This window comes from Benincasa hispida, chromosome 12, assembly GCF_027475165.1.
Source record: "Benincasa hispida cultivar pf3 chromosome 12, pf3_genome.v1.1, whole genome shotgun sequence".
NCBI lineage: Eukaryota > Viridiplantae > Streptophyta > Magnoliopsida > Cucurbitales > Cucurbitaceae > Benincasa > Benincasa hispida.
Window position 1 is genome coordinate 79,484,990 of NC_143489.1, and position 25,062 is coordinate 79,510,051.

The 25,062-nt window shown below is 31.5% G+C and overlaps 1 protein-coding gene across 1 annotated transcript; it reads right to left on the reverse strand.

The window, feature by feature from the left end:
- Window positions 1–6,487: 6,487 nt before the first annotated feature.
- Window positions 6,488–11,856, reverse strand: LOC120092634 (ARM repeat superfamily protein). Its single transcript, XM_039050781.2, has 8 exons — window positions 11,331–11,856; window positions 8,718–8,809; window positions 8,332–8,482; window positions 7,709–7,836; window positions 7,474–7,632; window positions 7,207–7,392; window positions 6,825–7,031; window positions 6,488–6,733 (listed from the first exon to the last, which is right to left on the reverse strand). Exons 1-8 carry the CDS (start codon window positions 11,557–11,559, stop codon window positions 6,713–6,715), a joined length of 1,173 nt encoding a protein of 390 aa, XP_038906709.1. The 5' UTR covers window positions 11,560–11,856; the 3' UTR covers window positions 6,488–6,712.
- Window positions 11,857–25,062: the final 13,206 nt, after the last annotated feature.

The window sequence follows — 25,062 nt, forward strand, 5'->3', positions numbered from 1 at the left end:
AATTTCATATTTAAGTCATTAAATGAATTTTCTCTCTATTGTCATTTAATTTTTTAAAATAATTATTTCTAATTCATGTTAAGGATTTTTTTTTTAACAAAAACCACATTTTATCTGTAATCTATATATTATCTAAAAAGGGCTAAGGGGAGAAGTTTTGATAATTTCACTAATTATATTCAAGTTAAATGTAACAATTTTTCAAAAAAAAAAAATCATGTTAAATGATGAGAAATTCCAAAAGAAAATTAATTTTATATAATAATTTCAATTTTTTTAAAATGTTGATTTCTCATTTTGCGCTTCCATTGGATAGCGATATGAACATATGCAGTAATTTTTAATTATATGGATTACAAAATTTGCAATAACATGATTTTCACGTTAAAAGCATTTATTATTATTATTTTTAAATTTGATTTTTATTTATATCATTCAATAAAAATATAGTGTTTTTTCAAGACAAAAATGGGGTATATGGGAAAGTATTTTTAAAAATAGGTGGGAATGGAAAGTATTGACAAAAGTAGGGTAGTGAAATCGTGTACGGGATACACAAGTAGGATTTAGAAAAATTGTGTATGGGGTACACAATTAACGTTTAATCCAATCAGCACCATATCGGCTGACTTGGTTGACCGGTCGCATGGAGACGCATGGGCTAGGTCCACGATTTTTTTCCTTTTTTTTTTAAATAGATTGACTATTTTTTTTTTCAATCGAAGATATACAACAATATTACGACTTTAGGACTGGTCTACAAATTTCTTCATTGTTAAACCTAATTATATATTTAATCTACAATAAAAACATAATTATTCTGCATTCATATTAAAAAAAATGTTATGATGTTAAAGAAGATTTACAATTAGTTCTTTAATTTGAAAATAGAAGTTTATATCAAATTTAAAGACGACCCCTGGCCTTTACCCTACATGGGGTTGTCTTCGTGTACTTCTAAATTAGGTTCACCCTGCCGTTGTTGTCTATGACGAATACGTCTTCGATCGGTGTTAGCAATATTAAGTCGTCTTGTTTGTTGAATAATACTTTCTATGTTGATCAATGTTTGGTGACATATTGAATCAAACTCTGGTAAGTTGTGCTGCATGAATATTGTTGTACATCTCCAATAAAATTATTTTGTACGATGAAAAAATAAATATTAAACAATATTCATATCATATATATGGAAAATGTCTGATTTTAAATCTTTTACCTTGCAGTAATAGTAAGTGCCGTCAGATGTGATAAATCGTCTCGTGATTGAATCGTACCAGGAAAAGTAGTCATTTGATACAACTGACCTATTTGTTATTTATCCCTGTGTACAATGATCATGTCGTCCATGCCAATAGGATATATATTCTGCGTGGATTCGACGCCAGTCTTGGTCGTGCTTACCTCTCAAATCAATCTGGTGTAGTGTTGGGAGTGTATAGGACAACGAAGGTATCGTTTGTCGCAGACCGAACTATCTCAACACATGATCTGGATGATGCCACTCTACTATATGGAAGCATATAAGAGGGCTAACGGTCAACCAGATGTCTTCACCATCACGATAGTAATCAAGTAGTGATGACCAAATCTGTTGTGTGTATGACATCTAATTAATCTGACAAAAAAAAAGAAGATAATTATACATCCAAAATGTTTTAAATATTCATTTATATATATATATTTTTTACCTGATTGTGCATTAGTTTGTCAAATATTTTTTGGTATACTAGCAACATATTTGCTGCAGCTAATACACCACACCATCTAAAATTATAAAAAAATACAATTAATTTATATTCTTAAATAAAATGATAACGAAATAAATATATAAATGAAATAATACCAGGCACTAAGTGGACGATGATCTGGGGCCTGTAACTAGACTTGTGGTGCTATAATTGGAAATCTATCATAAGCCCATACGTAGTAGTATCAGTGGCCTCGCTATTTCCAATGTTTGTGTATTGGTAGCCCGAAAAAATTCTCTATACAACCATGCAAGACATGCACCACCCCACGAGTACATACTAGCATGCTCGAAATCGGACAGTAGTGGGAGGAACATGAGATGCACTAGAGTATTTATTTGTCAGCGAACAAAAATCCTCCTATAAGTTGCATAATGTATGCTTGTGCATACCTACGTACGTTGATGTCGTCGGCATTGGGAGGTAATTCTGGAAATTGGTACGCCAACCAGGGGATACTCAATCTTGAGCCTTTCAGATCATCTGATAAAACGCCTTAAGAGCTCTTCACAAACATTCTTCCAATCATACTGTAGTGAACCTATCAATGGTTGCCCATCCACTCGTAACCCAAACTGTATGGCAACATCTTGCAGCGTAATTGTATATTCCCCACAAGGCAGGTGAAATGTGTGGGTTTCTGGTCTCCAACGCTCAACTAGAGTAGTAATGAGGTGCCAATCAAGCTGGATAAATCCGATTTGTGAAACCCCAAGAAAACCTACCTGTTCAACGTAGGGAATAATACGTTGATCAAATGGGATAGTATGTTGTGCAAATGTCTCCCTTCTCTGACAACTCAAAACTATTGTAGAAGAACTATCCCATATCGATTGTGAACAATGCGTATTTTGTTGATATAGTTATATAGGATTAGAAGGACCATGCTCCATTACCTAAGAAGTTCAAATTACATTACATAATAAAATCCATCACATAAAAAATATATAAAAAGTACATCAAAAGATATAATTACATGAAAAATAAATTCATTACATAAAAAGTACAGTTACATAAAATAAAATTATTACATAAAAAATTATAAGTACATAAAAGATATAATTACATGAAAAATACAAGTACATAAAATATACAATTACATAAAAAATATAAGTACATAAAAGATACACCTAATGACCCAAAGGCGAAACACCTAATGTACGTTATGGATAAGTACGTCTGTTATGTCCTTCTCTCTTGTAAATTGTACATTGAATTTTTTGGCTTGACTCTCTCTAATCCATTTCATTATGAATGTGCGTACTTTTTGGCCGACCCTGTTCTCTTAGTAAGTCTGCATTCGGACAAACTTCTGTAAATGATAATTTTGGCCAATAATCTGAGTGTTCTATTGGATGGAAGCGACCTTCATAACATTGCTTGAAATTAGACAATTTGTAGCATTCATCAATAAGTGGTATGTATGTCAAACACATGTAATTACAAACTGCAATTACATGAGAGCGTGTAATCTTGAATGACTGCCACTTATTACAAGAATATGTTCCTTCTTTCAAGCCCAAAACTTGTGTGTGTTGCCCTTTATAGGGAGAAATCATACTTATGCCAGTTTGTATTTCAAAAGTTTGACTTTCCCTATCAATAGATGTCACTATATGTGCAAATGCTCGTTTTCCCCACCTTTAAGTTTTCTCAGGGCATATTCTGTATACATGTCCCCACAATCGAGTGTTTCACTGATTTCTTGTATTCGACGTTCAAAATATAGTACTGTGCAATAAAATGTTAGCCTAACCAAAGAAGTAATTGGTAATATTCTAGCACCTTTGAAAACATCGTTCATGCATTTAGCTGTATTGCTTGTTATCCACCCATAACCGTACCCACCGTCGTGTGATTGGGTCCATTTTTCCAAGTTAATATCTAAAAAATATTCAAGGCATTCAGGGTTCAATTGTTTCATTATTTCATGCACCGAATGAACTTGCGCCTTTGGTATTGATTTTCTGCCTTAAACACCAAATCTTTTAGTTGCTTTGATTTATATTTTGTATTGAAATTACTGACAACAAGGCAAATACAATATTGATGGTACGCTTTAAGTTCACTTCAACCAATTTCCTCATTATTAATTACAGCAAGAATGCCCTTATCTCTATAAAAAAATTAAGCAAATATCATCCCCGTGGGTAACATATTCACGCAAGGCCCACAAAAACCATGACCAACTGAACGAATTTTCACCTTCAACAATAGCAAAAGCGAGGGAAAATATATGGCCGTTTACATCCATAGATAAGATGGTCAATAATTTCCCCTTATATTTTTTTGTAGAAATAGTTCCGTCAATCTGGATTAATGGCCTACAATGTTTGAACCCTTCTCGTGTAGGACCGAAGGACCAAAAAACTCGACAAAAAATAGTCGTACCTAGCGCATAAGATGGAAGGAAATACCAATCTGATCGTGTTCGGATTGTATATGATTTCTCCCAATCACCAAACACATCAATCAACGCTTTTCTCTTGGCTTACCACACCCGTCTATAATTAACATTATAGTCATATTGTTTTTTAATTGCTTCTTGCAATAGGGCCACAGGTACCCCATGATCATCTCTAATCAAATTTTGGATTTCGATACTCATAAAATTTGAATCAAGCTGTGAATGATTCTGTGTCAATTCTGAAAATAAACATGAGTGTTCCCTTTGAAGTTTGGTAATTTTGAACATCCCATGTGTTTTACGCCGACATGCTCGTAACCTCCAATCACAACCATCCTTCCATGATTTACATCTGACATACCAAAGATCTTGATTTGATTCCACTACAATAATCTCGTAGTGTTCTATCACACAATATTTTTTTACACCAAACTGTAAATTTTCTTTAGTATTAAACAACATTCCTTTCTGTATTAAACTACAATTATCTACACATATACTCTTTTCCTCCAAAGTAGACCCTAGTTCACATATTGAATTTGTAATTTCCCAATCTATTTGGGTGAACATATCTGACGTACCAACTCAAGATCATATTCCCCACTACTATTGTTTCCAAATAATTCATCAACTTCAACACCAATATCACTGTCTCTATCATTTCTAGGTTCAAGAATAACTAAATCTTCAGGATGCATTGACATATTTATTATGATTTTTTCAACTGTTATAGTTGACAAAAAAAATATGTTAGCATGTCAACCCAACAAAATCCAATTTCTAAGTTCAACATTTAAATATTATACATTTAAATCAGCTAAAATCTAAGATCCATAAACTATACATTTAAATAGCCCAAATAAAAATAAAATAGTATATCAATGAATCATACATTTAATTCAGCCCAAAAAAACAAACAAAATAATATGTATATGAAGCAATCTTCATTTTTATAAATATATACACATATTTCTAAGTTCAACCCAACAAATACATAATCATCCAACCAACTAATCATAACAAAAAAAACAGCCCAACAAATAGGTCAACGTAATCCTCCAAAAAATAGCCCAACAAAATCTAATTTCTAAGTTGAACATATATCCAAAAATAAATCATGGATTCATAAACTACACATTTAGTTCAGCCCAAATGCAAATAAAAGGATATATAAAGAAGATTATATATTTAAATCATGGATCCATAAACTATACATTTTCGAACTTGATCCTCATTTTTATAAACAAATACATATATTAGGAAAATTTAAAGAAAAAACTTTACCTCAATAAAAGAAAATGCTTTGGATGAAGAAAACCCTTCGGTAGATCGACTCATAGTGGCAACAATAAAAGAAAATAAGGCACCACGAAGGTTTTCGGACGATGTTTGGATGGAGGAAGAACGATTCGAATGAAGGAAGAACGATTCGGATGGAGGAAGAAGAAGAGGTGCGGTTTTATGGAGAAGGAAATCGTGTACCCAATACATGACCGTTTACCGGGTACACGATTATCTTAGTCAATGCTGCATGACTACCACATTGACAGTCTGTGGATACACGATTAGAAAACCTATTTTTATCAATCTTTTCAGCCTTACCCTATTTTTGTTACTATATATTAAAATAATATTATTTTAAAAAAATCCATTAAATATAATACCAAATCGTCAATATTTTGATTAAATCAAATAAAGATTTGAATTAAAATCTCGTCTATAAATTTAAGTAGATTCTCTTATTTGTACTTCTTTGCACTGGGTTATTAAGAGTGTATTTGATTTAACTTATCAAATATTTATTTTTAAAAATGAGTCATTTTGGAAAAAAAAATTAAAGTATTTGACTGCAAATCTGTATAACAGGTTTTATAAATAAAAATATATTTTTTTAAAAAAAGATAATTACAATGAATAACATTTTTAGGGATAATAATCAAGTGTATAACAATTAAAAAAAAAAACTGTAAATATAGCCAAGTCAAACTTATCAACAATAAATTTCTATTGCTAATAAGACTCTTACTAGAGATGCACCAATAAACTCCTACCAAATATATGATTCTGTCATTGATAGACTATTTAAATTGTTATATCTATAATTTTTTTTACATTATATTATATTATATGTATTAATACTTTAAGGCTAATTGCTATATTAACAATTTTTTTTTCTAATCAATCCAAAAATACATGTTAATTAATCTACTAACCAGTATTTTTTAGGTTTTATAAAGAAAAACCTTTTCATAGAATTCAGAAGTGAGGTTGGAGAAGAAATAACTTAAATGCATTTTCCATCTCCCCCACAATTACGAGGCCTATTACCTTTTCCTTAATAATCTTTAGTTTTATTCAATAATAAATAGTTAGTTGTGAATAATATTCTACCAAATTTCTATACACCACACAAAATTCTTCATTCTTTCAACTTCCTAGTAGTATGTATCTCTTTCTACTGGGTAAACACATCGAAACAGCCTAGGTTAGTAAGGAAGCATTGTATATGACAAACTTCAAAGCTGCAGCTAATATCATCCTACTGTAGTCCTGTTCATGTTGGAACCTGCATCCTCTGTAACCAATAAATCATATCAAATCCACTGCCTGCTAGTTATTAACTCGCCATTACAATCATTGATCTGAGAGTAGAAAATAGAAACTACCTTTCCCAGCTTTTGAAGGAAAATTAGCTCTACTTGGCTTCGTAGATCTTCCACATCCATTGCATAATCTCGGTGATCGTCGTCTTCCATTAATACCTCCAGCTTCACCCTCATCCTCTCCAAAGCAACATCCAACCCACAAAATTCTCTTAAAACTTGAGCTTTTGTTGTTCTTAGAAGCAGGAGGTTCTTTAGAGCAATGAGGGCCTGTAAATGCATCAAAACCTTTCATTTACTTTCATTTGAATAGAAAATTTGTCAAATAAATTTTGGAATAATGAACTAAGCAAGACATATTGATTAAAACAACAAAATAATACAATGCCTTCATAGCGTCTTCTCCAATATAAACATTAATCTAGAAGGACGTTCCAGAAATCACCTTCTCCTGGAGATCAACGTCTGTCGAATGGATGAGATCAACCACAGACTTCAAGAAAAGGCGATCTCCGAAAAATGGCCTTTGAGCTTCATCTGTTTTTTCTAGTTGTGTCATAGCCAAATCACTTGCAAGAAACACAGCTTTCTTTTGCAATCTGATATCCCTGCTCGAATTGCTTAGAATATCCTAGAGAAACCAAAAAGACACGTTAACTGGTTGTACCATGAAAGAGGCACATCAATCTTCTTCTAATCTTCAGTTAGTCACCTGAAGCATAGTTTCTCCAGCTTCGGCATAAAATAATTCCTGGCCAGATAAATTATTTTGAACCAACGATGAAATAGCATATAATGCCTTGATGGCTTCTTCTACAAAATCAGATTTTACCATCGTTACTAATTTTGCTAGTGCCCCATGTTCCAATACCTGACAACAAGAATGTAGTTGGAGGAAAATTCCAGAACGATATCTATTAAAATAATTGCAGAATGTACAGACGTACCTGCTTTTGAACAATAGGGTTATTCTGACTTGCTTTTCCAAGAATCCACGCTGCAATTTTCCTCACATCAGGATCGAAATGATTAAGCTCATGAATAAGCACAGCAAGGCCCCCAAGTTTGTCCAAATCTATGGGAAAAAAGAATCAATAATGTGAAAGAAGGTAAGATATAAAACCAAAAATAAGATCAAGAATTATGTAGGACTCAGGTATAAACTCAGTCAAAAGCACCAAACAAGTTACTGCCACATAAAATGGTTAAGTGCTAGCTTCCTGTGGTGGCAAATGTTCAAGAATATCTCATAATGTTAACATGTATTTGAAATTGATTGTTGAGAGTAGGTGCTTTTGACCAAAAAAAAAAAAAAAAAAAAAAAAAAAACTTTCCCTATAAGCTCTTCATCAAAGTTGAAACAATTGTTTCCTCAAGAACTATTTTGAAGTGTTTTCAAAATGTGACATGAAGTGTAAGGGACTGAATGAAGATATTCACAAGTCCCTCGGCTCATAAGGTAATAGGACCATAGTTCATTGCCACAGTCAACTGCAACAACTGAAAAATAAAGTTGTTTAGCCCATGGCTGTTCCAAGGATCCTCAGCTAATAGTGATGCAAGCACTAACCATTTGCATTGTCTATTGGCTCAACGAGTTCTAAAAGCTCCTGTAGTGCCCGATGGTGATCTTCCAATGATAGAGAGGAATTTTTCAAGTCATCTATCGCAATTTGCATCAGCTTTGCATCTGATGGCACCTTCAACTCCTCTATTAGGTCCTACAAAAGCAGAGTACTCTAAATGAGAAAAATAAGTATTCAAAGTTACACAACGCAGTAACGACAATAAGTTTCACAACACACACCAAAAGGGAATAACATAAATATGCATATGCATGTTTTTTAATTGCAAACATTCCATTAAAATAACAAAATTAAAAAAAGAATATCACTACAAAATGTTCATTTCTTTGATAAATTTTGATGCAGAAACTGAAATATATTATAATTGTACCTTAATTTCTTCTTGACGCTTCTTTATTTCACTTGGAGACAATCGTTTCACATCCTGTGCAGTATCCTTTAGTTTTGCAGGATCAGAATGGCCTAATTCAGACAAATACATTAATCAGGAAGTTGGTTCAAAGGTATGCAAAAGTATGATGCATACCCTTTCACCGCTACACGTGCTATTGGAACTTCAGCATTTAATCATTTTAGATTAAAAAAAAAACCTTAAAAGACTACTAAAAAATCAAAATCGTCCACTTAGCAAGTTTCACACAGTAAGCAAAAACAATGAAATCCAAAATTGCAACCGTGTGAAACTTGGAATACAAGGGGGCTGCAACATACAAGCAATGAATATACATGTCAAATCATATTATAAAATTAATTTAAGATGTAAGAAAAATAAGATTTCGGGACTTAGGATAGATATTCAAGATAAAAGGCACCACAAAAACAAAATTCCAAGGAAGAAGGACGAAGAAAACAAATAAGAAATCTAAATTTAATGATAACAGTTTTCCACTCCTTTATAGACTAACATGAGAATATGAGAATACTGCAGATAAGGTTTTTCCATGTTATGTGAAGACAGGTAGCTGAAGTTGATTCCAAGGTGGAACTCTTTTAACTATATTCTAGAATCCCTGGATCCTTTTTCTTTTCTTGGCATCTGTGTGTGTGCACCACTAAAATTACCCCTGCTTGTCAATGAATCAGGTCATCGAGCCTTCTCATACTTCCTGAACATCATAGCCTGCCCTCACATACCAGTATAGGATTTTCAGTTCCCCCCAAGACTTTTTCTCCTTTCATTCAAAGTCCATGAACATCAGACACCCACAATATAAAATATCGAGCCATCGAAGCTCTACCTTACTTGGTAAAAATAACCTTCTAGCACTCTCTTCATCTCATAAAAAACTCTCTTGACAGGTCACTTTTCCAAAGCTGGTAGACACACTTTGATCCGATCAGTTTTAAGTGGCATTCCCATTTACTTCTTCTTTCTGTTTAGAGCCCCTAGTAAGAACATTGAACAACTTGTATGCAACTTCCTTTGGGAAGGGGTGGATGCAGGAAATGCATCGCACTTGGTTGGATGGGATGTTGTTGGGTGGGGGAGGGGGAGGGATGTTAAATATTGGTAACTTGAGGACTCGCAACCAATTCCTGTTAGCCAAATGGCTCTCGCGGTTCCCCCTTGAGCCTAATACCCCCGGCATAAGATTATCACCAAAAAGTATGGGCCTTACCAACTTGAGTGGTTATCAGGTGGAGTTAAAGGCACCTAATGGAATTTGTGGAAGGATATTTCTAACGAGCTCCCTCTTTCCTCCTTTTGTCCATTGTGTGGTTGGAGAGGGTATGGATATGTATTTCTAGGAAGACTTGGTGGTGGGGGAAATTCCTCTTTGTTCATTGTTCCCCCACCAGTTTCACTGGTCCTCCTTTAAAAATCTTGTTTCTGATCTCTTGATTTGGTCAGGAAGCTTGTTTTCCTTCCTTTGGGTTCCATTGCCATCTGACAGATATGGAAGCAGTGGATGTGGATGTTGTCTCTTTGTCGTCCTTGCTGGGGCAATTAATTTTAGGTGTGGGAAAAGTGATTTACGCATCTGCGATCCCAACCCTTTGAACAGATTCTCATGTAAATCCTATCTGCATTGTTTGATGGAGAGTCTATTTTTTTGGCCCTCTGGAGGGTTGAGATTCCTAAGAATGCGAGATTCTTTATTTAACAAGTTTTACATGGACGTATGAACACTTTGGATTGACTCTCGAGGAGGATGATGTTGTTAGTGGTTTGTTTTATTGTATTCTCTATCAGAGATTCGGAAAGCAGAGGAAGACCTAAACACTTCGATGCTTGCCTGTTATAAGGGCACCAAAGATAAGATCGGAGAGTTTCTCCTCCAGTCACCCTATCGTGCAAAGGTTCGTTTCTTATGGTTGGCCAGGCCGTAGGGATGTGTACTATCATGTGGAATCTTTGGGGGAAAAGGAACAATAGAGAGTTGAAAGGATTGGATAGGGAGCTTAGCGATGTTTGGGCGCTTATTAGGTTTTATGTCTCTTTAGGTTTCAACTTCAAAGTTTTCTTTGTTTATTCAATAGCCACTATTTTGCTTGATTGGTCCCCTTTTCTTTCAAGGGTTAGGTTTTTTGTATACCCTTGTATACTTTCATTTTTTTTCCTCAATAAAAATGGTTTATTTAAACAACCCATACTGGTGGATAGCTGCAAAAGAATTTCACCAACTTCCTGCCAACCGTTGCTAAGTTAGACTCATAGGTTACACTTCCCCCAAACCTACCTTCATCTTCTATTCACTGCAAGAACTCTTCTTTAATAGACATCTAAAGACAAACTGTATAATTTATGTCACATTATAACATGAAAACAGAAACTTCAAAGTCTAGAAGTATAATTTAGATTAAGTTTGAAGTGTTCCTGTGCAGAACAATGTTGCAAAGACATCTCAAACTATGCTCCGACAGTTTTACTACACGAGGTTTAGTGGCACAAATTCTAGTCCTCCTTGTGATTGCTAATGGTACCAGTTAAAGGTATAACCTTATTGGGGATTATGAAATGTAATAATGCATATAAGAGTACCTATAGCCCACTGTAACATGCTATCGAGGGAAGGAAAGCCGCCATCAAAGCCATCAGCGTCGGCGGAATCTTCCTGGGGCCTGTGCTCGATAAGGAGATCGCTCTCTTCTTTTGCAGACGACCAGATTAAACCTCCCAAAGAAGAGTCATTTGCATCTGCAATCACCAATGTCAGAGAGAACCATAAACAGAGCCCAGCAACTAGGAAACGCCCCATGTTATTGCTCATTTGGACTTGGAAATTCCAAAGATGGGGAGGTAGTTTCTTGGTCCAGGCTACAATTCGAAAGAAAGCAGAAGAGAAAAGAAGCAGGCGGAGCAGGTAATGGAACTTCGGACGGGTAAAATTCAACCCGAGGGAGATTGAAGATTGCAACTGGTAAGCAAATTGGGGAGGGAGTACCGACTATACACGGGAGAGACGAGACAGACTGATGTGAGAATGAGAATCAGTTCGTGTCGCGTCGTGGCTCTTTTAAGGCGGCGTTTGGCTCAAAATAAAAACCGATAGTTGAGTTGAGAGTTTATTAATTTGAAGAGTTAAATGGTTGGTATTTATTATATAGAGTTGAGTTGAATTTCAAAGTTTGTGTTCGAGTGGTATTGAGTTGGAGGTTTTTTTTTTTTTTTTTTTTTTTTTTTTTTTTTTTTTTTTTTTTTTTTTTTTTTTTTTTTTTTCCTCTTTTTTTTAAGCTATTTTCTCAACTCTTTTATGATATAAATCAGAAAAACTCTAATTTTTTTCAATTTATAAAACATAATGGATTCTTTTCAACTTATTCTTTTAAAAAACGGTAAAACTCTAATTCTCTTCAATCGGTAAAATATAGCATCAAAATACATATCATATTGGAACTCAATTACTTATGAATTGGTATATTGTATATATGTATATTGAATCTAGCTAATTTAACATTATTATAAAAAAATTAACATGTTGTACACATAAATGTTGAATAACTGGATAACTTAATAGTTTATGTTTATATTATATGGATCTTATATGTCGAACTGAAATTATACATAGAATAATTACCTTTTATTTTATAATGATGGTGAGAATGTGATAGTGTAGTACAATTACATTCTTCTGAACATCACAAAAATTATATCAAACGACCGAACATGTGACCGTTCCAAAAAACAAACTGACAAAATATACATTTTGAAATATTAGATGGTCAATCTAGTGGGTCCGAGCAAATAGGCGTGTGTAGTACCATAGTCATTTCTCTTCCAGTACAGCAAGGAAGAGGTTCGTCTTTTGTACGTCCCCTTGTACAAGTGTTTCATACGACTTGTGTAATGTCACTTTGTATTCACTGACTTGACTATGACATTCGTGCCAGGATAGGTAGATCCTTGGATTATGAGCAATGAATACCACATAGAATTTGTGTTTCTACATATATTTTCAAAATAGGGGTAGTCAATACCAATGATAAGCTTTGAGGTGAAGGGTTTTTTGGAGTTAGGATTCAGGAGTTATAATGGTTATGGTTTAAGGGTTCTCATACAACCCTTTACTACTTATATGTGTCCTAAATTGTGCAAAGAGAAATTCTAGTTGACAAATTATAAGTATATTTACGTAAAATTGAGACAAGTCTTGGATAAGTATTATAATAGTCGAGATCATTGGATTTTTCTTAGATATATTACAATAGTTGAGAACATATTAGCCTATAATTTTGAAATTGTACTAACTTTCTTTTTTGTGCTTATTCCTATTCTTATGATGTTGAAAAGGTACTAACTCTCGTTCCTATGTTTATTCTTATACTTGTACTTTCTTTGTCGTGGAGTTTATACCATATTAGAAAATATTACATATAATTTTTGTTTAGAATTTGTCTCGCTTACAATATTTTTATAATATTAAACGTAATTGTTCTAAGACATTACAATATTTTTATAAAGATTTATTACATTGAAAAAGTTAAAAAAAAAACAGAGGGAATATTTTCTTTTTTGTTTCTATATTTACAGTACAACTATTTTAAAAGACTAATTTTATGTATCTATAGTTATTCTTTATATAAATAAATAAATAAAATAGATCCTTTTTTCTTTTGTTCTATTCCCATTTGCAATTTTCTTTTTAATTTTATAGAAAAATATCAAGACAAAATAAAATGAAAATAATGAACCAATTTAAGTTTATAGATGGAATTCTAAAATTGAAATTTATAAATTGAAACTTAAAACGAACGTCAAATCATTTACATCAGATCAAAGTCTACAAAGAAAAAAGTTCCCAACAATGTTAATATATAAGTGAAAAAAGACAAAATCACAGTGTATTACAAATGTTCATCAAGTCAAGCAAAAAGCAGTAGACTATAACAAATATTACTCTAAACTTAAAATTTACGAATTTCAAACTAGTTAAGAAATGTATGTTTGATTAATTTGGGCCCTACATGGAAGAAAAATAAGTATGGTTAGACCAAATGGTAGGTCAATATGACTGAAGTAGAAATAAAGTACACTAGAACATACCTTTTGATTATGTTCGGAGTGAATGGTATTCAAGACAGTCCACATTAAGGGGCAGCAAATAGATGTTGCCTAACAAAAACATGAAAACATTAATGACAGATCTTACTTGAAATATAAGGAAGGAAGGAAGCATACTTTATGTAGGGCAATCTTTCATTTGTTAGCTATCTTATATGAATGGAATAAGGTTAAACTTAAAGGTGGAAGAAAAAAACAGAACATATTGCAACAGCCAAACCACACATATGAGAATGTAAAAACGGTATAAGGAAAACTTGAAAAAAAAAAGGTTAGAGCAGGGACGTATCAACACAGTGTATCAGAGGAGGCTATGGAGAAGTCTAAAAAAAATATGAAGAGGAATTCGAATATAAGTAGAAGATACAATAAGGATGGTTGGTGAGGAGAGATAGGTACATTTAGGTGCACCTAACCTCGATAAGTTCAACCAGTAAATTCATTAAACCCATAATAAAGAGAGTCAACTCAAACATAAATAAAATAAATAATGTTGAGTTCAATATTAATTTTAGGTGGTTGACCATAAAATAAATCTGCTGAAAATGGACATAAATACAACATAATATCTCACACATAATAGACATAAGAATAAAGATTAGAGGGCCTCAGGATTTGGTATAGATCTTTCATTGGAACAAATCCAAGTCCAAACAAACAAAATAAACAGTTGCAACAGTTGTAAAATTGAAGTTCAATTTAAGTGTACGAAAACGGAATTTCGTTGAATACTGAAAAAAATTTTAATGGATAAAAAAAATCCATTGATCAGTCGAAAAACACCAAAAAAATTTGACTATATACGGAGGAAAAAATTACAAAGTAGTATACAAAACATAAGGAAAAACAGTGATGTAAAATTTCTAATCTAATTAACGAAATAAAATAAAATCAAATAAGACATCATACTAAAAAATTAGAGTGTAGAATTTTGGAACAAATCATCATCAGCCTCGGGGAAAAAAAGGTAGAAAACGAACCTGTTGTAGGGTGGATTGGACCCCCACCAAGCTCCAATAACATGGTTGGTATCCCCTACCAAGAGTTTACTTGTCGTCCAAATTTGATGGAAAAGCAGAAAAAAAAAAGAAAAGAAAAGGGAAGGACACATGGTTTATTATTGAAGCGGCAAGAGGCAATCTGAAAAAAAAGTAGGGAGGACAAAGATAAACAGAACATATATAAGTAAGAGAAGAAAGAATAGAGACAGATAAGTTAATATGATATAAATGGAAAAAAAATAACAAGGACTTGGTTGTAATAACATACAAGAAGTGGAAAAAAATCATAAGAGACGAAAAACAAATTATAAGAGTAAACCCTAGTCATAAACATGCAAGCCAAAAATATTCCCAAAATGACGAGAAGCTAAATCAATGTTGGTTTGTATGTCCTAAAACTTGCAATTTGTAAAACTAAACAAATTCTATTTTCAATAAAATATTATTAAAGTTTTTTTCAATAAAATTGTTATTGAATATATAAATTACACTAAATCTAATAAACTAAGATTCATGGCTATTACATAAATACTTGGATTTTATGTGGAGACATAAAAATGGATCAAGTTCAAGTAGATAGTCAAAACGGTTTATAGCATACAAATAAGGTTGGGTACTTTATTCTAGTAACACTATTGAGTGCGGTCCATTTTGTATTTAGTACAAACGATGTGATCCTGAATCGTTCATATGAGACATGCAAGTGGGGGCGTCCTATGCAATGACTTTGCGTAAGACCGAACCAAGAAATAAGTCACTCTTACTTTATAACATTGTTTACTGTTCTATTTCAAATCGATGATCTAGGTAACTCGACCTTAATCTTAAGCTAACTATGAGGTGAGGGTTGGCTCAACAATGCCGACTCAATAAGTCTTCCATTTCAGGGGTAAGACTGAGGATTAGAGTGAAAGACATAATTCACTCCTATCTACTTTTAGGGATAGTAGAGAGGTTATTCTCTTAAGTACATTCTCTTAAGTACTAATTCCAAGTCTTAAACAAGGGGCCCACCCTCTCACCGGTCCGAGAGGGATTTGGTTTCCTAATGAATCACAAACCAATTATTCATTAGAAGATCAATAGGGCTTAAGGAGCAAGATGCAATATTGAGGTAAAACAACAATTGATCCAGCCGTTATTACGAACAACTTGTGAAAGGTCGACTTACCAATTACGGTTAAATCAAGTTAACATAAATATATCTACAATGAGAGGAGTGCAACTACTAGGCTTTAGTGGAGTGACCCGGTAATTAACGAATATTGATTAATTCGATTTAAAGAATTTTAGCCAATTAATCGGATCGTTGAAGCCCATGATCGGTAGGTTTATTAGGTCCATCTACTAGTTCACAAATGTCAGAATAGAGTGGTGAGTAAATTTGAAGTGTTGAAATTCAATTAAGAGAATTATTAATTATGTGCAATATAATTACACATTTAATTATCGAATTAAACAAAATTGGAGAATTGAATAATATTTAAATTCATTTTAAATATTTGATTACATGAATAAAGATTCATAATTGTGGATTTGTTGTTTAACTAATTTAATATTTGATATTAAATTAAATTATTTAATTAATTATTAAAGAATTAATTTTATTTGAAATTAATTTTGTATAAAATTAATTTTATTTAATATTAACTATAGAATTAATATTTTATGAATTAAATTTTCTAATTATTCTTGAAAATTGGTTTCAAAATTAAAATTAAAAATAAATTTAATTATAAATTTAATTTATATTAGAAAATTACAAATTAGTGGGTTTATCCCACGTAAGACATTCAGATTCTCACTCAATTATCCAAGTAGGTGGTGTCATTCTTGGAGACATTCTAAATGCATGGGAAATTTGAAGAAAACCAACTCTAATTTGAGGCGAGAGAGAGCCATGCACTGGAATTTTTAGGCTGGCTTGTTCATCTCTCTCTACCTAAAAACCCCAGAAAAATCTCCAAAATTTCTCAAGATTCCAGTTCATTTTGGGTTCCACCACCCAATCTAAGGTTCTAGAGAATAGTAGGAAAGATCAAGTGGTGGTTTACAAGTGATTGGTGAGAAGATTCAAGCTAATTTCGTGGATTGAAGAAGTTCTTCAAAGGTAACTTCTCAAAACCCTCTTATTTCTTATGAACATGCTTACTTAGATGCTAAAATTGATGAATTAGAGTGCTTAATGATCTTGATTTTTTCTGCTAATTGCACATCAACTCTAACAATCAAAACAAAAACGAGCCTGACAAAGTACACAACCAATAACAATAAGAAAATCAAGCATGCAAGGACGAATAAAATATGAGCGAATCCAGAAAAGAGTAGCAAATCCTAAGCCAAAAACCAAGTATTTGAAATAATTTCAGACCTAAACAAAAAAAAAAAAAGTTAGATTTGCAAGTAAAAAAGATGCCCAAAATGACAGGAAGCTAAATCAGAACAAAAACGAATCCGACGAAGTATAGAGCCAACAACAATCGAAAAATAAAAAATGCAGAGATGAATAAAATATGAGGGAATCTAGTTGAGAACGTACAAATCCTAAGCCAGAAACCAAATATTCAAAAAGATTTCAAATTTAAACAAAAAAAAAGGTTAGATCTACCAAGAAATCATTCATATCTACTATAAAAAAAATATTTAGATCTAATAAAAAATGGTGACATCTACCAAAAAAAATAGTTAGATCTAAAAAATAGCCATATAAAGAAAATTGAAGAAGAGGAACGCAACATTCAACTAGAAAATACAAATATAGAATGAAGTAGGAGAAGAATACCGCGAAAGAAAAGAGAAGATAAAGAAGAGAGGGAAGTGAATAATGAAAGGGAAAGAGAGAGAAAATGGGGAGAGTAGTTAAAAAGTCTAGAAAAAGTGGTGTGAAATAGGAGGAAAAAGTAGTAGGTTAAAAAAGTGGATTTATAACCCACTACTTTCTTTTAAGTAGGATTAAACATCAAATGGGCTTTTTGAGCCCATCCAACTCAACTCTAGTGGGCTATCAAACAACCCCATGGTTTCTTGCTCTTCCAAAGTTAGAGGAAAAGTTGAGTTGTTTCTTATATATGTAGAATAGGAGAGGGAGTAGATTTTTTTTTTTTTCCCATTTACCATTCGGTGCTAAGGATGGGGATTATATTCTGTTCCATCTCCGCTCCAACTTTTGTATATAAATTATGAATTATAAAATAATAATAATAATAATAATAATAATAATAATAATAATAATAATAATAATAATAATAATAAGGATAATTGTTCTTAATGATAAAAATTTTGAAAATATTTTCAAGTATAGCAAAATGTCACAGTCTTATCAATGATAGACCGCGATAGACATTTATCTGATAGATGTCTCAGTGACATTTTGCTATATTTTAAAATATTTTGATTCATTTTTCTTTATTTCAAAACAAACCTGAAAATAATTTAAAAATTTTATTACTTTAATTCCTTAAATATCATAATATTTAAAATTGAGCAACTATAATATTCTAATAGTTTAATTTTAAGTTTTAGAAATTATGAGAATTTATCATTTTAATTATGTCTTTTCAAATTGTAAATGTATTATTGATTTTATTAGGAGAGTAGACCATATTTTATTTAAATGAAAATTATATTAGAAATGTTTTATTTAAAGAATTAAATACTAAGTCATTGTTAAAAAAAATATATTTGATTGAAATCAAAAACAAAAATTGGTAAACAAAAAAATCAAGACGATAATTTTTTTCTGCGAGGAATCCAATCTCTATGGAGTCCCCACTCTATTCTACATGGGAAAATTCATGGGATACAAGGAATGAAATAGGAGGGCGGGGACGGGGATATCTCTAGAAAGAGGAAAAAAAACAATATATATATATATATATATATTTAAAAATCACAAGTAACTTGAGAGTTTAGTCCATTAAATCTAATAGTTTACTAGTAGAGATATGTTTTAAACTTATTCTTGAAAACTTACAAACTAAAATGATGTATTCTCCTATTTCTTAAAATTAAGGACCAAAAATACTAAAAAAATTAAGGAAGCAAAAATATTTTTCTCAATATTCAACTAAGATCCTTATATCTATTTTTCCATCCCATTCTTCCAATTTCTAAAATATAATATTGTTGTGAAATTGAGGAGTACAATGAAACACAACAAATATGGAGAAAATATAATATAATGACATATATTTAAATATAATAAATAAATAAATAAAATATGATATAATAATAAACTAAAATTATAAAATAACTAAAACTATAAAAATTGAGCAATATGGAAATTTGAGTGGAATTTTGAAGTGGATTAACCCATCAATGTGTGTGATTTTAAGATCCACCAAATGTCTCTATTTATAGACAAAGTGATAAGTAGGATGTGACCTTACATAGATACCAAATATGAATATAAGGCACATGGACAACATGAAGATTAACATATGGCTTGTAGGACAATAAGCAATGGGCATCTATTTATTTTTATAATATTTATAATACTCCCCTTAGATGCCCATATATGTATGAAATATGCCTTGTTAAAACCTTACTAGGAAAAATCCAATGGAAAAAAATCCTAACGAAGGAAAAACAGTACATATTTCATATAATATATACTCCTAAAAAAATACAATATATTTACCACTCTCATGAAAACATCACTTAACATCTCTGAGGTTATTTTTCGAACAAATTTGCTATACAGTGATGTCGTCATTTTCTTTAAGATCATGAGTACAGAAAAGCTTCGGTGAAATATGCTTTGTTCTATCTCGTTTAATATATCATTCTTTGATTTGAGCTATGCAAGCTGTGTTGTCTTCGTATAATATTGTTGGAAGATTTTTATTAGAAGACAAGCCACATGTTTCACGAATGTGCCGAGTCATTGGTCTTAGCCATACACATTCTCGACTAGCCACGTGAATTGTAAGAATTTCAGCATGATTTGAGGAAGTGATCGTTATGGTCTGTTTCACCAATTGCCATGATATAGCAGTTCCTCCACATGTGAATAGATAATCTGTTTGAAATCTAGCTTTATGTGGATTAGATAAATATCTAAAATTTGCATAACCATCTAGATAAAAAATTGATTTATTTGGATGAAATAAACCCATATCGGTTGTTCATCGGAGATAACGGAGTATATGCTTAATTTCGTTCCAATGTATTTTTATAGGAAAAGAACTATATCTAGCTAATAAGTTTACTGAAAATGAAATATCTGGTCTTGTATTAGCAAGATACATAAATGCACCAATTGCACAAACGTATGGTACTTTAGGACCAAAAAGTTCTTCATTATCGTCTCGAGGTCAAACTATCTCTTTATATCCAGTGAACGGACTTCCATTGGAATATTTAATGGACGTGGTTTGTCCATATAAACTCTTTTCAAAAAAATTTATGTATAAATTAATTGACGAATAAATATTGCATCAACTAAATGCTCAATTTGCAAACCAAGGAAAAATTTTATTTTTTCAAGATCCTTCATCTCAAATTATTTTTTAATATATTCTATTGTCTTTGAAAGCTCTTCAGAAGTTCTAGTTATATTCAAGTCATCAACATATATAGTTTTAATAGAAAATCTTGATTGTGATTTCTTTATAAAAGCACATGGACATATTAAATTATTTTGATATCATTCTTTCAATAAATATCCACTCAGACGATTGTAACACATTTGTCCTAATTGTTTCAGTACATACAGTAATCTTTGTAACTTTATTGGATATGATTCCTGGGAATTTGATGTTATGTTTCAGGTACCTTAAATCCTTCCGAGATTCTCATATAAATATCATTATAAATAGATTCATATAGATATGTTGTGACTATATTATAAGATGCATATCCAGATTTTCATACACAGTCAGACCAATTAAATATCTTAATATAATTGCATCCACCACTGGAAATATGTCTCATCGTAATCAATACTAGGTCTTTGTGAAAAACCTTATGCAACTAGTCTTGCTTTGTATCTTGTGACTTCATTATTTATATTTCTTTTTCTAAAAAATATCCATTTGTATCCCACAGGTTTTACACCTTTTGGTCAGACTACTTGTCCAAAAGCATGCCGTTTTGAAAGTGAGTTTAATTCTGCCTCGATTGCTTCTTTCCAATGAAATCAATCTTTTCTTTGTCGACATTTTCAACAGATTTTAGTTTAGGATCCTCATTTTCAAATATAATATTAAGAGCAATATTATTGGCAAAAGTATTGTCAATAATTATATTAGTTCGATTTCATCTTTTTCCTGTCATGACGTAGTTTATTGAAATCTCATTATTATCTTTAGGAATTTTACCTTCCTCACTAGTCATGTCGATGATTTTTTTGTGGGTATTTACATCCTTAACCAAGTCTTTTTTACTATTAATTATTTTTCATTTTCGAAGATTTTTATCTTTGGAACTCACTGGTTTACCACGCTTCTGGCGTGTTCCAGACAGGACAACTTGTTGTGTTGGGATATCAATTTTTTATGAAACATTTGCAACTGGTATATGTGACTTAGTTACTTTTTTTGCATCTATAAATGCATTTGGTAATCGATTTTACTATATTTTGCAAATGAATTATTTTCTGAACTTCAAGTTCACATTGATCTGTATGGGTATCTAAATGAGACAATACGATGCATTCCATATAATTTTTTTTTTCTAATTTCTTAATTCCTTCTCCTAGTGTTGGAAAATTTGTTTCATTAAAATGACAATTAGCAAATTGTGTAGTAAATACATCACTCGTCAGGGATTTAAGATATTTAATAATTGATAGGGAATCATATCCAACATATATTCCTAACCTCTTTTGAGGACCTATCTTTGTGCGTTGTGGTGGAGCAATTGGAACATATATTGCACATCCAAAAATTCTCATATGAGAAATATTTGACTAATAACCATAAGCTAATTGTAATGGAGAGTACTTATGATAAGCTACTAGCCTAATGCATACAAGTGATACTGCATGCAAAATAACATGTCCCTATATAGATGAAGGAAGCTTAGCTCTCATAATTAATGGTTTTGCAATTAATTGTAAATGTTTTATAAATGATTCTGCTAAACCATTTTGTGTATGAATATGAGCTACATGATGTTCAACACTTATCCCAATTGACATATAATAATTATCAAAAGCTTGGGATGTAAATTCACCAGCATTATCAAGACGAATGGTCTTAATTGTATAATCAGAAAATTGTGCTCTTAACTTAATTATTTGAGTAAGTAATCTTGCAAATGCAAGATTTTGACTTGATAATAAGCATACGTGTGACCATCTACTGGATGCATCTATTAATACCATAAAATATCTAAATGGTCCACTTGGTGGGTTAATAGGTCAACATATATCACCATGAATTCGTTTTAAAAATGCAGGTGATCCAGTTCCCACTTTGACTGGTGATGGTCTAATTATTAATTTGCCTTGAGAGCAAGCATCACATGATAATTCATTGGATTGATGAATCTCCTGGCTCTTCAATGGGTGTCCATTTGAATTCTCAATAATTATTCTCATCATTATAGACCCTGGATGACTCAATCTATCATGCCAAATTAGCAAATATATCTAGATTCATGAACTTCAGGTTCATTGTTGCATATGTTTCAATTACTCGTATATGAGTATAATACAATCTAGAAGATAAAGCAGGAAACTTTTCTTATATGTTTTTCATTTGAGATAGTAGAGATAATATATAAATATTCCAAATTATTTTTACTATTAGTCTCAATATGATAACCATTGCAACGTATATCTTTAAAACTTAGAAAATTTCTCTTTGATTGACTAGAGAACAATGCTTTGTCAATTATAAATTTTGTTCCTCTAGGCAAAATAATATTTACTTTTCTAAAACCTTCGATCAAGTTTTCAGAACATGATATTGTATTTACTTTTGCTTTCAGCATCGTCAGTTTGAAAAAGTATTTTTTATTTGTAAGTATTGTGTGTAGTTGCACTGTCTGCTAGACATAGATCTTCTTTGCTCATTTTTGAATCACCTAACATATGAAAATGATCCATGTTTCTTCATTAAAAGAAAACAATTACAATAAGAAAAACAACACTTAAAATATACAAAAGTTACTAAAAAAAAAACACGAAGATAGATAAAAGAAAACAACAACATTAAGTCTAGATATTTTTAAAGTCAAAAGAAACACTTGAAGTTCCATCAACTGTGCCAATTTTCTCTTCGGGAGATTCAAAGAAGTCCGCACATCCAAATTTATCATAGGGGATAGGTTAAATATGTCATTATCCTAGTATGCAAAATTTGCTTCCACATTTTTCTCTTTTTCCTTCATGGAGACTTGATAGAGGTCAACAAAGTGTTTTGACATACGATAGGTACGTGACCGATGTCCAGTCATTCCGTATTCAAAGCATTTATTTTTAACACTCTTTGAACTCTTATCTTGTGGAACTTTTTCTTTGTGATCATCATTTTATGTGGTTCTTTTGAAATTTGAATGATTAGAACGACCCCTATAAAAACAACAATTATTTCTTCCTCTACTACAGTCACGATCTCGACCACGACCTTGACCTCAACCATGATTATTAATATTCACTTCAGGGAATGGTGTTGTGGTTCTTCATCAATAGTTTGTTATTTTGTTTGGTCACAAGAAGACATGAAATTAGTTCAAAATATTGTTTAAAATCTTTTTCTCGATAATGCTTCTGTAGGAGCATATTCGAGATATGAAATATAGAAAATGTCTTCTCTAACATATCAATATCAGTAATTTTCTTTCCGCATAACAATAATTTTGAACTGATTTTAATCTTGTAGCCTCAAATGCATCCACTCATAACGAGCTTTAGGAAGAATAACTGTTTTTCAATATACAAGGATATTTTATTGTAAGATACTTCATTTTTAATTCCCTTGTGGAGATGATGACGAAGGAAAATCATAGCTTTTGCTTTTTCTTGACTGGATGTCGTATTTCCTTCTTTAACTGTTTCTCCCAAATCCATAGCATCCAGGTGAATTTCGGCATTGAGCACCCAATTATTGTCATTAATGTCAAGGGATGCGGATTCTAATTTTGTTAGGTTTGTCTTGGCAACACTATCACAAAATATTGTATTTATATTAGAAATTTAATATGTACTAAATATGCAAAATAACACTTAACTTATTAATTATAATAAAGAGAAAAAAATCGATCTACCTTTAGGACCTACTTTCAACGATGGAAGCAATAGAAGCTTGTGCTGATAACGTAGTGAAATTGAGGAGCACAACGGAGTACAACGGATATAGAGAAAATATAATATAATAATATATATTTAAATATAATAAATAAATAAATAAAATATGATATAATAATAAACTAAAATTATAAAATAACTAAAACTATAAAAATTGGGTAATATGGAAATTTAAGTGAAATTTTGAAGTGGATTATTAACCCACCAATGTGTGTGATTTTAAGATTCACTAAATAAGACTATTTATAGGCGAAGTGACGAGTAGAATGTGGTCTTACATGGACACCTATAAAGCACATAAACAACATTTGACACGACTTTTAGACACTAAACAATGAGTATCTATTTATTTTTATAATATTTATAATAAATATTTGTTTTTCTTTTCACATTTACTTGTAAATATAATATCATTGCGATTATAGGATGTTATCCAAATATCCTGTCTATTTGGATTAAATTTTTAGTTTTAGTTTTTAAATTTTAGTTTTCTGATGTGTCATTGTATTATCTATATTATATTCATATATAGGGAAAAGTACACTTTTGGTCTTGGACTTGATATCTATTTAGTCTCTTAAGCTTCAAAATGAATATTTTGGTCCTGAGGTTTGAGAAATCTATATCTATATCTATATCTATACTCTACTAAAAAGGAGTAATAAGGGAGAATTTTTACATTATACATTTTTTGTAATATCTACTTTGCCCTTTTAATTGTTTATTATTCATGAAAGAAAATAAAAATCACGTATCAACAAATAGTGGGTGAAAACAAAATCTAACTTCCCAATGCAACTCTAAATAAAAACACAACCCTTTAATTGTATTGTATGAGTGAGATCTACCTATAAAAATCAAGAAATTGATAATCGTATTGTCAATTTTCATTTTCATGTGATGCCACAAAAAGTTCTTATCATCAAAGAAACTTTTCCTCAAATAATGAAGATTAAAA